The sequence below is a fragment of the Octopus bimaculoides genome, chromosome 5 (genome assembly GCF_046866305.1).
Source record: "Octopus bimaculoides isolate indiv1 chromosome 5, ASM4686630v1, whole genome shotgun sequence".
Lineage (NCBI taxonomy): Eukaryota > Metazoa > Mollusca > Cephalopoda > Octopoda > Octopodidae > Octopus > Octopus bimaculoides.
Window position 1 is genome coordinate 110,521,335 of NC_142932.1, and position 16,015 is coordinate 110,537,349.

Sequence of the window (16,015 nt, forward strand, 5' to 3'; positions counted from 1 at the left end):
TTGTGCATAAGCATTGCTGCAATTGGATATCTATAGCAATTTGGGGCAGTAAAATTCATTGAATCTGTTCCAACCGAAATGCCATCACAATTGGGATCATTTTTACCTTCCAGAAGTGACAGTTGTTTTAATATCTCCAGAACTTGTTGAATTCTGTCAGTTTTAACAAATTTGTAACATATTCATTAAACTGGCTGACAAAGGCAAAGTAGTAATGGTTTGGTAGATGGATCTCAACATGAAAGAAACCTTCCATCGTTTAAGTGAATTGCAGTTTTACCAGAAACTGCTCAGCAACAGCATACTTTTCAATCTAAAACATTTCTCCATCATTATACAAAACTCATTTCTTTCTCTTTACTTTCTCCAACAGTAATCAACTTCATCACAAACTCACCATACTTCCATTATCTACTTTCTCCTCCCAAACTCCCAAACCCAACGCTCTTAGCTGCCCTATTTTCTCTACTTGATGCTCTGCCAAGCTAATCTGTAACTATCTCAACCAAATTATACTCCTTCTGGCTGCTGCTTTCATAAGGACACCAACCATACCACCCACCTCTGGACCTTCTAAATTCCTCTTTGCCATAGAGCTCAAAACCTTGTTTACCATCATCTAAAATGACAATGACCTACCAGTCCTTAAATTCTTTTTTGACCTTCACACCATACATTTGAACCCAGAACCTCTACTCTCCTCTTCCAAACTGAATTCATTCTCACACTCTTCATTGTTCTTCCTATTCCAGTGTGTTCTACCAACACTTGGGTGGTATAGCTATTGACATCAAGATGACCCCAATCACATCAACTTGTTTGTTGGCCCTATTAAACCTAACTTTTTGCCCTGTTTTCTAGGTTTACCCTTTAGCTATGGGTCATTACATTGATGACTGTGTCAGTGCAACCTCTCTCACCAGAAAGTAACTCACCTTTTACTTCCATCATCTCTAATACTTTCATTAACTTTCTATATATATATCTGCCTCTATCAGTATCATCTATCTCTCCACTTTCTTCCTCACATCACACTCACATCAAATCTATCATATTGTTCTCACAAATCTTCTCATTTCTCCATCTCTGCAGCAAAAATATGACTCATTTTCAAATAATGAATCAATCTTTTCTCTCACTTAAGTACCCTTAACCTTTTGTGAATACTGCTCTATCTTGAGTTCAGTCTATGAACTGTACTGTTGCACTCATGCCGAACAGTAACTCTTCCAGAGTCTGGATTCCCCTCTCCATCCTCTGAAGTGACTCAGTCACTTCAGAGCACTCTGCTTCACAGTTCCACCTTCTGCTTTCCAACTGATCCCATCTTTTCCATGCCTCCAGTCCTGTCCTTCAACAGGGATAAGATTCTATGTAACCTTCTGGTCAGGAGTTCACTTGCCCCTAGACACATCCAATCTGGGCACATCTATATGGTCTAACCATAATGCTTACATCTCCCTTTAATTCTGTTAGGTTCAAGCCTTCAGTCAATGTGATCAATCACTCTCACTGCATTTCCTCTAACCTAATATGCTGCGTAGTCTTTAAGCTTTGTGGAGATGAACTCTTAATACCAACACACTTGAAACTTCCCCTTATTCTAAGATACAAACTCTTTGTTTTAAAGTGATCTAAATTAAAACCTATCAATGAAACTCTGTTAATTTATGTCCAAATGCCATCTGTATAATAACAAGATTATTTTAAAAACTCATTACCTTAAAATTAACTGAAGCAAAGAGAAATTGGATCTACTTTTTCTCATTCGCAAAATGAGCCCCCCACCCCTTTAATTTTGCTCAGATTGCTTTCAATTTTGTTGTATCGATGCAACTCTGAATTTTGATTATGATCAACCAACTACTTTATCTTGTAAGTTAAAGAATCTGATGTAATTTGGAATTAAAGTTGGGAAATTTGGGTAGTTTTAGCCAATCAACAGACAGCGTAGCATTAGCAGCTTGTTACCATGACAACCGCATGCTGTGTTGTAGTTCACTGTTGTCTATGTTGATTTTTCACACTTCATGCTTCACACCACGAGATTCTTTTCACCTGTGTGTTTTGTTTTAATTTTTCTATGTATTTGTATATTACATATTTTTCTGTGCTTCTGTGTGTTAGTATTTTTACATATTTTTCATTTTATATATTTTTGGGACTCATTGACTCAAATAGCTGGATTTATGATTTCACTAGGCTAATTCTATTCATAAAAAATTAAATTAGGTGTAGGGATATCTTGGAACGGAGAAACTGTGGGGGATACAGGTAATTTGACATTATTTTTGAATTCTGCATTCAAAAACATGTAAGTTACAGGTATTTTTTTCCTTGGGACAAATTCTTTGTTGACCAGTGTTAACCTTACTGCATTTTAGAAATCCAAGCATGAAAATGTTATTCAACTTTGGAATTTTGGAGACAGACGCCCCCTTTTCACACACACTCTCTCTCTCTCTCTCTCTCTCTCTCCCTCTCTCTCTCTCTCACTCTCTCTCTCTCACACACACACACGCATGCATGTGTGCGCACTTATATATTAATAATGTACAGAAATACATGACAGGTATACATGATACTGAAATATGCATAAAGTAAACACATGCAGAGAAATATATTAATATAACAAATTTTTTAAAATGATACAAAAAATAAAATCAATGAAGAGACAAAAGAAACAGTACGATGATACATGTTGATTTTATTAGGTATTTCTATTTATTTAGAAACCTGCAATGAAATTAGGTATTTCTGTTTATTTAGAAACCTACAATGAACAGGTCAGACGCTAAACTATAAATTTTACAGGGTACAACCTTAAAGTTGACACCACTTTGCAAGATGCAGAAAATTTCAGTCTCACTATTGGCTAAAAATACCCAGTTTTTTCGATTTTTAAACCTCTGTAACTTTTTTCTCCACAACATCAAACCTTCAAAGCAATAAGACTGGAAGGCTACATTATTATAGCAGATTTTCAAATTTTTTTACTTCATCCGAGAAATTTGATAACAAAAGGGTTAATACATAGGTAAAACAGGTTTTGTGAGCATTTGCTGGATGTTCATAAAAACATCCAAGAAGTCCTCAAAAACTTGTAGTCTAACACTAACTTGGGATCTTTTTTAAAACGGGGGCCACATTTTTCATTAACGAAACACTTTGAAACTTGGAACACTGGTAGAATGTGTCATATTAAACATCTTTTTTCTCTTAGTCTTCTTAAAAAAAAAAGAAATCCATAAGTTATTCGTATTTCTGTAATTTCAACCAATCACTGACGTCCATTCAGCTGATATACATTAAGTGCCGACTACATAAACAAACGATTCTGAAACAATTAACCCTAACCCTAACCCTAACCCTAGGGTTAGGGTTAGGGTTAGAGTTAAAGCAAATTTAAAATGAAAAAAGCAAATAAAACGAAGGTATGGAGATTAAATACGCTTTACATCGCTTAATCAGCCAAAGGAGTAAATATAAACAACTGAATACTTGTCAGTGATTGGTTGAAATTATCGAAATAAGACAATTTTTTACATGAAATAAATTCGAATACAAAAATATTTTTCTGTTCTATAACACAAAATAGATAAGTATACGAAGTTTGAAAGTCTTTCCGTACCAAAAACACTACGTAAAACATTAATGAAAAATGTGGCCCCCGTTTTAAAAAAGATCCCTAACTTGCTCACTCACTCTACTGATCATCTCTCAGTTTGTGCTCCAACACCTTGGGTAGAATGAGAACTATAAACACACAGTGTTTGCAAGTTGCATTATACCCCCCCCCCCGCCCCAAAAAAACAAAACACCTTCTTCAGCATGGGTACTTTGGCACCTTAGGGCCTTTCACTTTCAAATTCTTTCATCCTCAAAATCAAAAAAATAAAAACAAATTTTTTAAAAATGCTTTTGTTGTTTGGTGTATATTTATTTGTTGTGTTGCTTATGTATGTCTATATGTATATATATATATATATATATATATATATATATATATATATATATATGTCCATGTACTGTATGATTAGCTATTTTGAATGCAGTTGTATGCCTGTACTTTACATATTGTACACACTGTGTGCAGCATGTAGTTGGATTGTGCCTATAAGCTATTTTATTATATTGGCCCTCTAATCTCCCCCACCCCATCCACATCCTGTCACAGACTACTATATATATTTCTTTCCATCCCTACTGACCTCCACTCTAGACACTATTAATTTTCTTTACAATTCTGCTCACTCCTTACTGTCATAAATCATTTTACAGTTCTTGGCCACGCCTTATTAATCTCAGTTCTTTGCAAGTTCCCACTTCCACTTCTTTTCTCCCTCCTTAGTGTTGTCCACCCCTCCTCTTAGTGTTGTCCACCTCACTTATTCTGGTCCTCACTACCATTTTTTTCATCCCCCATGATTCACCTTGCTCATAACTCATAGCACCTGTCACCAGCTTTTCACCCTCTCTTCCTACATTGCTGCTCGTTCCTGACATGATACTATCATTTTATTCCATTTTTCATTCGCAATTTTGTGACCAAAGCAATTACACTTTTATATAATTCCTCTGTAGAAAGAAAGGCAAGTGTTCGAACTTAAACTCTTTTACTCCTCACAGAAAACCTACTCATTGAACTCTTCTAGGAAATCTAGGAATTAATCTTTACCTATGCAGACAGATACCAATTTCCCTGGATTCCGTATTGTACCATATACAAATAATTTTAAACTTTGCCATATTTTTCATAGTATTTAGTTCAACTTGGTTTTGATATTTTTCTTGTTGGAATTATAAAAATCTCTATACTTTTAGTGTAATTATTTAAAATTCACAGTATGTGTATATGTGAGCGAAATATACTTTAAACCCATCAGTGGAACAGTCTAATATATATTACAAACTGGAAAATTATCCAAATCTTTGTAGGGCCATTATTATTGTTTGGTGAGCACTATGTGTCTGTAGAGGAATTATCCTATCATTCCTTTTATTTCCGATTCCTGGAAGTACTTCATTCACTAATGCTTATTCATTAGGGAGAGAATTTTAAATTATACTTAAATCATCATTATAATTCTATGTATTATCAATGAATATTGAAAGAAAGATACTTAAATTCATACTGAAAGCTCTTGTTTTATTAAAATGAAAATATAAAGCTAATCTGTCAGTGTTACCACATTGGTACCAGTTAACTACAGCTGAAATCATTGGTAAATTATTATAGCTAGTCTTCAAAATTCTGACAAATAGTTATAAGGATTAACTCTTCTCCCTCCTCTTGGTTTTGTGTTTGCTGATATACCTATTTACTACAGAATGTAATCCATCCATTGTTCCTTTAATTGAAGGGGTAATTACAGGAATAATGATAGTCATTAGGGGCTCAAGTTTCCTGTTAAGTGTTAAAATATAAATAAACTTTGAAAAGTCTAGTTTCCTAGTTGTGATCTGTGCATTAATATAGTGGCATGACTTTAACAGTGTTGAGGTTGTTAGTTTTCCTGCTATCTTAAAGTCTCCTCTTACGAATCACTTCTAAGTCTTTGGATGTTTTTTTTCTCTTTGATATTGTTTGTATATTTTTGTCTCCTTTCTGTTTAGTTCTTTTGAAGCAGATGCTAACTTGAGAAACTGTACATGTGAACACTTTTCTCTTTTAATAGCCTAATCTTAAAGCAGTCTTTATAAGACGGTATCAATTCAGCCTGAGGATGATATCAGAGAGAAGTTGATGTGTGTATCTAACAGCATTGCATCTAGCAGTCTTTGGATAAAATAATCGACAAGGTTTTCTTTCCTTTGTTTTTATCAGTGTTAAGTGTAATACACTAGTCCTGTCTGAATTACTTCTAATAAACAGCCGAAAAACAAATTCATGATGTCTGCAAAAGAGAAATCATCAGAAGTGTTGTCAGAGGTGAAGATATCTCCATCACCAGCATCCTCCATAGCAAAGCATTATCAGTTGACGAAGGTAAGATGCTAATGACTATTTTGGATATTTGTAAACTTCTGTCTTTACTGAGATGTCATATTTTTCCCTTCTTACTTATGAATGTTACTTTTTGGTAATATATCAGTTTTTCTTTTTTATCTTCTTAGAAGCTTTCTTTACTATTTTGCTATTTTTGTATTGTTTTTCTTTTACTTTTTGTTCAGTTGTAACTTTTGTTTTCTTTTATTTTTGTTGGGGTATGTTTGACTTGCATATTCTATATTTTCTTTTATAAATATAAGCATCATTCAAATTTTAGTTGTTATTTTATCGTTATGTAACACAATTTTTGAACTTTGTATAAGATCTTTATTCAGTATTTCAATTAGGAGGCAATTAGTTTTAAACACCATATTTTTTATAATAGTTTCATTTGCTAATGAAATTATGGAGTGAAGTTTTAAGCATAATCAAAATTCTATTGAAATCCTAATTTTTCTATGTGGCATAATTTGTAAAACATGCATTCATAATAGCCGTTGTTTTAATACTCATTAATTTTATGCATACATAGAAAGATATATATATATATATATATATATATATATATATATATATATATATATATATATATATATATATAAAGCATGTGTGTATATATATATCATCATCATCATCATCATCGTTTAATGTCCGCTTTCCATGCTAGCATGGGTTGGACGATTTGACTGAGGACTGGTGAAACTGGATGGCAACACCAGGCTCCAATCTAATTTGGCAGAGTTTCTACAGCTGGATGCCCTTCCTAACGCCAACCACTCAGAGAGTGTAGTGGGTGCTTTTACGTGTCACCCGCACGAAAACGGCCACGCTCGAAATGGTGTCTTTTATGTGCCACCTGCACAGGCCAGTCCAGGGGCACTGGCAACGATCTCACTCGAAAATCCTACGGGAGCCAGTCAGGCGGTACTGGCAACGGCCACGCTCAAAATGGTGCATCTCATGTGCCACCTGCAGAAGAGCCAGTCCAGGGGCACTGGCAACGATCTTACTTGGCTTGCCGGGTCTTCTCACGCACAGCACATTTCCAAAGGTCTCGGTCAGTAGTCATCGCCTCGGTGAGGCCCAATGTACGAAGGTCTTGCCTCACCACCTCAGCCCAGGTCTTCCTGGGCCTACCTCTTCCACGGGTTCCCTCAACTGTTAGGGTGTGGCACTTTTTCATGCAGCTATCCTCATCCATTCTCACCACATGTGCATACCAGCGCAATCGTCTCTCTTGCACACCACAACTGATGCTTCTAATGTTCAGCTTTTCTCTCAAGATACTTACACTCTGACGGGTATTCACATTGACATTACACATCCAACGGAGCATACTGGCTTCATTCCTTGCGAGCTTACGTATGTCATCAGCAGTTACAGCCCATGTTTCACTGCCATGTAGCATGGCTGTTCGTACGCATGCGTCATACAGTCTGCCTTTTACTCTGAGTGAGAGTCCCTTTGTCGCCAGCAGGGGTAAGAGCTCTCTAAACTTTGCCCAGGCTATTCTTATTCTAGCAGCTACACTTTCAGCGCACCCACCCCACCCCCACTACTAACTTGGTCGCCCAGATAGCGGAAGCTATCGACTACCTCTAGCTTTTCACCCTGGAATGAGATAGAAGTTGTTTCCTGTTTGTTTACAGTCTTTATTGCACCTGAACATCTGCCACAAACAAAAACTAACTTGCTAGTTAACCTGCCTTTGATGTTGCTGCACCTCTTATGTGTCCATAGCTTGCACCGGGTACATCTTATAGAGTTACTACCTACTCCTTTTCTACATACTGAGCAGGGCCATCTACCTGAAGGGGTTTGTGTTTTATCTACCTTCCTACTTATTAGGATTTTGGTTTTAGCTAGGTTGACTCTAAGGCCCTTCAATTCTAGACCTTGCTTCCACACCTGAAACTTCTCCTCTAGTTCTGATAGTGACTCCGCAATTAGGGCAAGGTCATCAGCATAGAGGAGCTCCCAAGGGCAACCTGTCTTGAACTCCTCTGTGATTGCCTGGAGGACTATGATAAATAAGAGGGGGCTGAGGACGGAACCTTGGTGGACCCCTACCTCTACCCGGAATTCATTGCTGTACTCATTTCCAACCCTCACCTTACTGGCAGCATCTCTGTACATGGCTCGCACAGCTCTCACTAACCATTCTTCTATCCCAAGTTTCCTCATTGACCACCAGATAAGGGATCGGGGGACCCTGTCAAAGGCTTTCTCCATGTCAATGAAAGCCAGGTACAGAAGTTTATCCTTAGCTAGGTATTTCTCCTGCAACTGTCTCACTAGAAATAAGGCATCAGTAGTGCTTTTACCTGGCACGAACCCAAACTGCATCTCATCTAAATTGATTCGCTCCCTAATTAGTTGGGCTATGACCCTCTCTGTAACTTTCATAACCTGATCTAACAGCTTGATGCCTCTGTAATTATTTGTATCTAAAGCGTCACCTTTACCTTTGTAGCAGTTGACTATGATGCTGCTACACCAGTCATTGGGTATGACTCCTTCGTGTATCACCTGGTTCGTAATATGGGTGACTAGGCTATAGCCAACACTGCCAGATATTTTGAGCATCTCTGCAGTGATTCCTGATGGGCCGGGAGCTTTCCCGGTCTTCATACTCTTAATTGCTTTATCTACCCTGGTACTATCAACTCGGATAGCTGGTCCCTCTATTGGGTCGACATACGGCAGGCTCTCTTTCTCCCATTCATTCTCTTTATTAAGCAATCTATCGTAGTGGCATCTCCAGACCTCTTTCTTTGCATCCTCATTTAGTGCAAGCGTACCATCATCCATGCGAACACATTTCTCTCCTACAACATCACTATTCTCTCTCCTACACTGTCTTGCAACACGAAATACCTCGAGTCTTTGGTCCTCACGGCGCAGAACATTGGCAAATCTTTCCTTATCTGCTTCCCCTCTGGCTAAATAAACCTGTCGCCTAGCCTCCCTTCTGGCACATTGGTACAATTCCCTGCTACCACCGTTCTTCCAGTCCTTCCAAGCTTGTTTCTTTTGTCTAATAGCCCTGTCTACCTCCTTGTTCCACCACCACGTTACTCTGGGTCGGGAGGGGACCTTACACCACCCACAAATCTGGTCGGTGGCTTTCAACAGGTTGTCCCGCAGAAATCTCCAATTGTCTTCCACGTTGTATGATGCTATATCCCCTTCTATTTCGTTAAATGCTTCAAGTAACTTGTCTCTAAGTCTCTGTCCGTTTGCAGGGTCTTTAAGCTTCCACACCCTTCTCCTCCAAGCCTGTCTAATTCTGGGCACCCATTTTGCCTTGATCCCAAAGTCGCTAACTACTAATCTATGTTGTGGGGTACATTCTTCGCCAGGGTAGGTTTTGGCATTTATAAGCCGCCCTCTTTCCCTATTTCTGGCGAGGATGTAGTCGATTTGGCTAGAGTGTCTGCCGGAGCGGTAGGTGACTAGGTGACTGGCAGGTTTCCTGAAGTTGTGTATATATATATATATATATATATATATATATATATATATATACACACACAGATATATACATATTTGTACATACATACGCACACACACACACACTCACACATGTATGTATATAAAACAATTACAGTATGGAAGGTACATATTTGCTATTTAAAAACTCACAAAAGCTTTTTACTACATTTATTATTTGTCAACATCAAGAAATACGACAACTTTAACATGAAATAACTTATTAAGAACTAATTTTTGTTAAGAAGGCTAAGAGAAAAAGATGTTTTATATGACACATTCTACCAGTATCCCAAGTTTGAAAGTGTTTTGTTAAGAAAACAAGTGTTGCCCGTCAAACCAAAAAGATCCATATTCAAGTTAACAGTGTTTACATGGTTCTGTAATGGTTAATATGTGTTTTCGTGTAATAATTGTTTTAGTATCAACTCATGATCTCGGTCAAATTACTTACCTGGCAAGTACATGTGTGTGTGTGAGTGAATGAGTATGTGTGTGTGTCTCTTTTACGTGTTTAAATCATTGGACTGTGGCCATACTGGAGCACTACCTTAAAGAGTTTTAGTTAAAGAAATTGACCCCGGGACTTATTCTTTTAAGCCTAGTACTTATTCTATCGGTGTCTTCTATTGGTGCATACATACACAAATATATATACAGTTATATAGTTATATATATAGTTATTTACATTCTTAGAACCTAAGGTGAAAATCTCCCCTTTTACTTAAGTTTTCACTCAACTTCCCTTATAGTCACCTCGTTTTACACTCTTTCTCAAAAATCTCTATTCTTATCACATCTTCTCTCTCTCACTTTTTCTCTCTTCTATCTTATCTTAGTTTCTCTCTTTCTCTCTCTCTCTCTCTCTCTCTCTCTCTCTCTCTCTCTCTCCCTCTCTCTCTTCCGTGATATATTTTTCATTTTTCTTTTCCATTTTCATTTTGTTTTCTATCTTGAGTTATCTTCTCTCTCTTTCTCAAACATCTCTATTCCTATCACATCCTCTCTCTCTCACTCCCCCCTCTCTCTCTCATTTCCCCTTCTCTCTCTCTCTCTCTCTCTGTCTATCTATCAAAATTCCCTATTTCATACTCTGTACGTATTCTCTATTTCTGTATGCTTTCTCTACTTCGTATTCTCCCTCCCCTCTTTATCCTCTTTTCTTTTTTTCTATTAGTATTTCTCTATACCCTAAGATAACCTCTCTCTCAAATACCGTGCACTATGGACACCAGCAGACGAAGCTTTATACAGTGCCAAATTGAGGCTAACAAGAAGAAGATGCGCTGAAGCTGGCAATTAGAAGAAATTCGCCTTCTTGTACAAGCATAGAGCTTGGTCAAAGTCACCTGCAAATGACCTAATAGCTAAAACCTTGCATAGATATAATTTCTACAGATCTATGGCCCAAATTGAATGGAAGAAACAGGAGCTCATATGCTCCTATGATCTTATAAAACCACATCTTGACCTCCTAGAAGGCATTATGAGGGACACAGGCTGTAAAAAGGATGACAACGAAGACCCTGCACACTGTACTCAAACTCAGGAAGGCATGACACAAAACTATCTCAGGCAATAAAGAATCCTGATGATGTCATAAGCCTGCAGAATGACCTAAATACAATATACACAGTGTGACTGAACCCGGAACCATGTGGTTTGTAAGCAAGCTACTTACCACACAGCCACTCTTGCACTTATGTATATGCTATTGCTAAATTTGAGCGTGATTTGATGAATATGATTAAACAACTGAAGTTCTTTAACTATACGAACCCCTTCCAGAAGCTGTTATCTGAGAAGATATCTGAGATGAGGTCATCTCCGAACTTGCATATATTGTCTGATAAGACTGGAAATATCTATTCAGTGCCACCTGAGCTTTATAATAAACTGATGCTAAAGGAATTAAATTCAGGATGCAAGCATGCCAAAAAGGACGCGGGAGATCATCTCCAACTTAGGCCTACTGGATAGAACCCAGCCATATGCTCCAAAAACCCCACATGCACTTTTGAAGGACCATAAGCCTGATTTTTTGTCAAACCCCTCGATTAGGTTAATATGCCCTACCAAATCTGATTTGGGTTGGATTAGCAAATTCATAATTGACCGTATTATTCCCATCGTAAGGGATAACGTTCAACTCCCGTTAAGGAGTTTTATGGGAGATGTCATCATGTGGTTTGAGTCCCTTAAGGATAAAACCTGTTTTAGCTTTATACAGTTCGATATTTCGAATTATTATAACTCGATATCCCCCATACTATTAAACAAGGCCCTGATTATCGCCCGTAGTTTTGTAGATATACTAGGCACAGACATTAACATTATTTTAGCTGCTAGGGAGACCCTCATATGCTACAATGAATATGAATGGCAAAGGGCGGATTCAACTGATTTTTTTGATATAACTATGGGGTCATCTGATTCTGCACAGGTGACTGACCTGGTGGGACTGTACCTCCTCTCACAGATTAAAGCTAGTTTTCCCCTCCTTACCAGAGGACTATATAGAGATGATGTGCTTTTAGCAGTACGGGGTAAGTCTAAAACTGCCTTAAATAGGTTGAAGAAGTCCCTCAGGTGTTTCCTTAAGGATTTCTTCAACCTGAATATTGTATTTGATGTTAACTCCAGAAAGGTTAATTTCCTGGACGTGACATTATGTTTGGATACGGGTCTCTATTGTCCGTTCCGTAAACCTAGCAAATCTGTGTCGTACATAAATGTTTCATCAAATCACCCAAGGTCCACCATAGATAGTATTGTCACCGGAATTTCAATTATAATATCAAATTTATCATCAAATGTAGAAATTTTTAATCAACATGCGCCGGTTTATAACAACGCCCTTGAAGCAAGCGGATTCAAATCAAAAATCTCATTTATGCATAATATGAGGTTTTTTTTGTTTTTTTTTTAATCTTCCCATTATTTGCATAGGCTGGTCCATTTTGTTTATATATATTTGCTCTTTATAAAAATCATTTTTTCCCCTTGTGCATGTCGTGACTTTGTACGTGAGTTTACCCTGACGAGGGGGTCATCACCAGTTTACACTCTATTGTGTTTTGAAATACAGTGGTGTACCTCCAAAATGGCCATAGGTATTGTATGGGGTTTTGTGAAATTGTTTTTATTGATGGATACCTGCGGTGTGCTGTAATTGTTTTTGACTCATGTTTGGTGAAAATTTTTTGGGACATGGTGAACGGAATTGAACTTTTGCCTGCTGATACCTGCTGGATGCCTGTTGTTCGCTCTTGTGTGTGCTGAATTGGTGCGAACTTGCATTCTATATTTTAAGTCTATATTCATTTCAAGGCAGTGAGCTGGCAGAATTGTTAGCACATCAGATAAAATACTTAGCAGCATTTCTTTTAACTCTTCAAGTTCTGAGTTCAAATCCTGTCAAGATCAAATTTGTTTTTCATCTCTTTGGGGTTTATAAAGCACCAGTCAAGTACTGGGATTTGATGTAATCAACTTGTCCACTTCTTTCAAAATTGTTGGCCTTAAACACTACAACAGACTGACATCTTGTTTAGATGTTGTCTTTCAATCTCGGTCATTTATTCACCACAGAAATTCAGCAACCAGACTTGAGTCCAGAGGTTCAAAAAAAAGACAAAAATATTCCATTAAGAAATCCACAAGTAGTTTACTGCAGCTTTTATTTAATTTTAATTTTTAACCATCATCACTTAATCATTTGTAGGACCCTAATCCTTTAGTTTAATTATTTTTACTTCATCAATTTTATTTTCTTTCAGAGGCCTAACTTACCTTATTATTTTGATGTTAATTTACACCAACTACCTCTCCATCCCACTATTATAGCCTTACCTAGCTGTTTCCTTTGCTTAAATACTCTGTTTGTGTAAAGGTATAGTCATTCCCTATCCTCCTTCAACAGCAGCAGTTTTGTTACCCTCTACCTGTTCCCTATTTCTCTCTCTCTCTCTCTCTCTCTCTCTCTCTCACACACACACACACACACACACACACTGAGGGTGTGTGGTTAATTCTCTTACTCATCCGATATATGAAACTTGTATTATAGCTTCATATTACTTGGTGACATTTACTTCATTTTTGAAATTCTACACGTTTTTCCTTTCCACATTCCTTGCAAACAAAATTTAATCTTGTGTTGTTTCACATTTTTACAGAGATACAAGTTACTACATATTCCCCTCTTGCTATTCTTTCATTCCTTTCTTATTCTTTTATGTATAATTTTCAATTCAACTAAATTCTTTCCATATGTACTTAATGGCAGACCTAATGGCTACATAAGCCCTTCACTCCCTATGAAACAGAGGTCATTAGTGACTTTTCTCAACTGTGGGTGGTTTTTCTGCTTCTCTCCAGTTGGATCACTGCTTTTTTAGCTCTGCCTCATATATTTCCCTTAGTAGGGGTGGAATTCCTCTCCCTGATTCTGTTGATTTTGAATTGCCATCAGCGCTTCTATAATTTTATTTTTTTCCAGATCAGGGTTTTGGCCCAATGCAAACTCACTGTTACTTCTGGATATGAAACAAGCTGTTGGCTTAACTAAACATATCCTTGTAAAAAGTTAAATTGTCATTGCAAGAAATCAACAAAATAACTTATCAATTATATAGTGTTCCTATTGTCTAACGAAAAAAGCTCCCTTTGGTACCTCTTCATGGTATCTCTTTGTGACTAAAACATTGAATGTGAAGTGCCTGCTGAATACTTAGTTCATTGAAGGCAATGTGTTACAAACTACCAATTCCTCAGGTAGAAACAATGCTGTTACTTGATGTCGAAAGCAGTACCTTTGGCTGGTGGTCTTTTGTCTTTTTATAAATAATAGAATGAATTCAAATGATTCATTTAGCCTTTTGTTTGAAATGAATCTGATATGTAACCTGTTAAGTTACATTTCCATTTAAAAGTGCAAGTCATGAGGACTGCAAGTGGCGACTAATATATCTGGAAGAGGGTTTCCAAATTGCTGTCCTCTTTTGTGCATTTAAACACTTCTCATGTTTGCTTGTTGATACAAGCTAGCTGTTACTGTAAGACATGTCCACTACATTCTGAAAATGAGATTGATTAAATCTTGAGATGTCAGATTAATGAATTTAGGAAGGGTATTGTTTCAAACCAAACATAAAGAACTAAGAAGGAAACATGAAAAGTCCTTAAAACAAATTAACAAACAAATATAAAGAACTAGCAGAAATACCCGGCTTTGCCCGGGTTAAAGAGAATAATGAAATCTAAAAACGCCGTCTAGACTATGCAACCCTCAACTGTTAGTAGCTACGATACCATATTTCTACATTAATAACTCTCCAATCCATGCCAGCATGGAACATAGACATTAAGTGGAATGCCAGTCTCTCATCCAGGAGGGCCTTGAAATCAATGTTACCAACTGGGGACTATGTGTGTCGTAGTGATAATAAAAAGACCCAAAGGATGTCTGCAACGAAATAATTTTACTCAACACTTTGCAAGTGAATCAGTGGAGGCAAAGATGCGTCTCATTTACTTGACAATTTATGCACCACATTGCAGAAATCACAATGTAAGTATATCTGAAAGGGTAGTCTTACACTGTTGTACCGTTGAATTACAAATAATGCTCATCTGTTATGTTCGGGTTAAAATTTCATCAACATCAAAAATATATGAATTTTCATGGGAGTTATACATAGAATATAATTTCCAAATTTCATAAAGATCCGTTCAGTACTTTTGACGTAGTTTTGGATAAGAAAACAAATGACTAATGTGTGTGTTTGTGTGCATGTGTTTGTGTGTGATGGGTGTATATATGTATAGATATCTGTATGCATGTATATATATGTATATATGTGTACATATTACATGTACATCTATATATATATATATATATATATATATATACATCTACACATGTGTATACATATACATGTATGCATATAGATCTATATCTATATATATATATATATATATGCATATACGTGTACATATACATCTCTTTCTCGCTCTTTCTCTCTTTCTCTCTCTCTCTGAAAGTATCTGTCATTACAGTATCGAAATGTGATTGTTTCTGTTAGTGGAATAACGTGTACATATACATCTACATGTATACATATACATCTCTCTCTCTCTCTTTCTCTCTTTCTCTCTGAAAGTATCTGTCATTACAGTATCGAAATGTGATTGTTTCAGTTAGTGGAATAGTTTCATTTTTAAAGTGAAAGTATTTGACATGAGTGTTTTTGTTTCACTTTTGACACGTAATACTTAAATAGTGGAGGAGATATTATGTTGCCGTGGGCTCGAACTCCGCAAGGAGTTAATAATTTTTTTTGACTAAAACACAACTGGAACCCTAAGTAAGGCATGTGTAAAATTTGAATGAAATTGGTTGCGTAGTTCTCGAGTTTTAGGGATTCACACAGACAGACAGACAGACAGACAGACAGACAGACAGACAGACAGACAGACAGACAGACAGACACACATTCTCATTTTTATATATATAGATAGTTTTCCTTT

The 16,015-nt window shown here is 36.8% G+C and overlaps 1 protein-coding gene across 5 annotated transcripts in view; it reads left to right on the top strand.

The window, feature by feature from the left end:
* The window catches only part of LOC106874500 (glycerophosphodiester phosphodiesterase 2), a 71,998-nt gene that overhangs the window by 24,503 nt on the left and 31,480 nt on the right, over positions 1 to 16,015 (top strand). For 2 of the 5 annotated variants that reach the window (XM_089352927.1, XM_089352930.1), the window contains exon 2: positions 5,828 to 5,989. The exons of 1 other annotated variant lie outside the window; for it this stretch is intronic. In XM_089352927.1, coding sequence (XP_089209053.1) covers positions 5,891 to 5,989 — 99 coding nt within the window. In that variant the 5' untranslated portion in view covers positions 5,828 to 5,890. Of the gene's footprint in view, positions 1 to 4,435; positions 4,593 to 5,678; positions 5,990 to 16,015 lie in introns of those variants that run through there. 2 more of the 5 variants (XM_089352928.1, XM_089352929.1) reach the window with 2 other exon arrangements.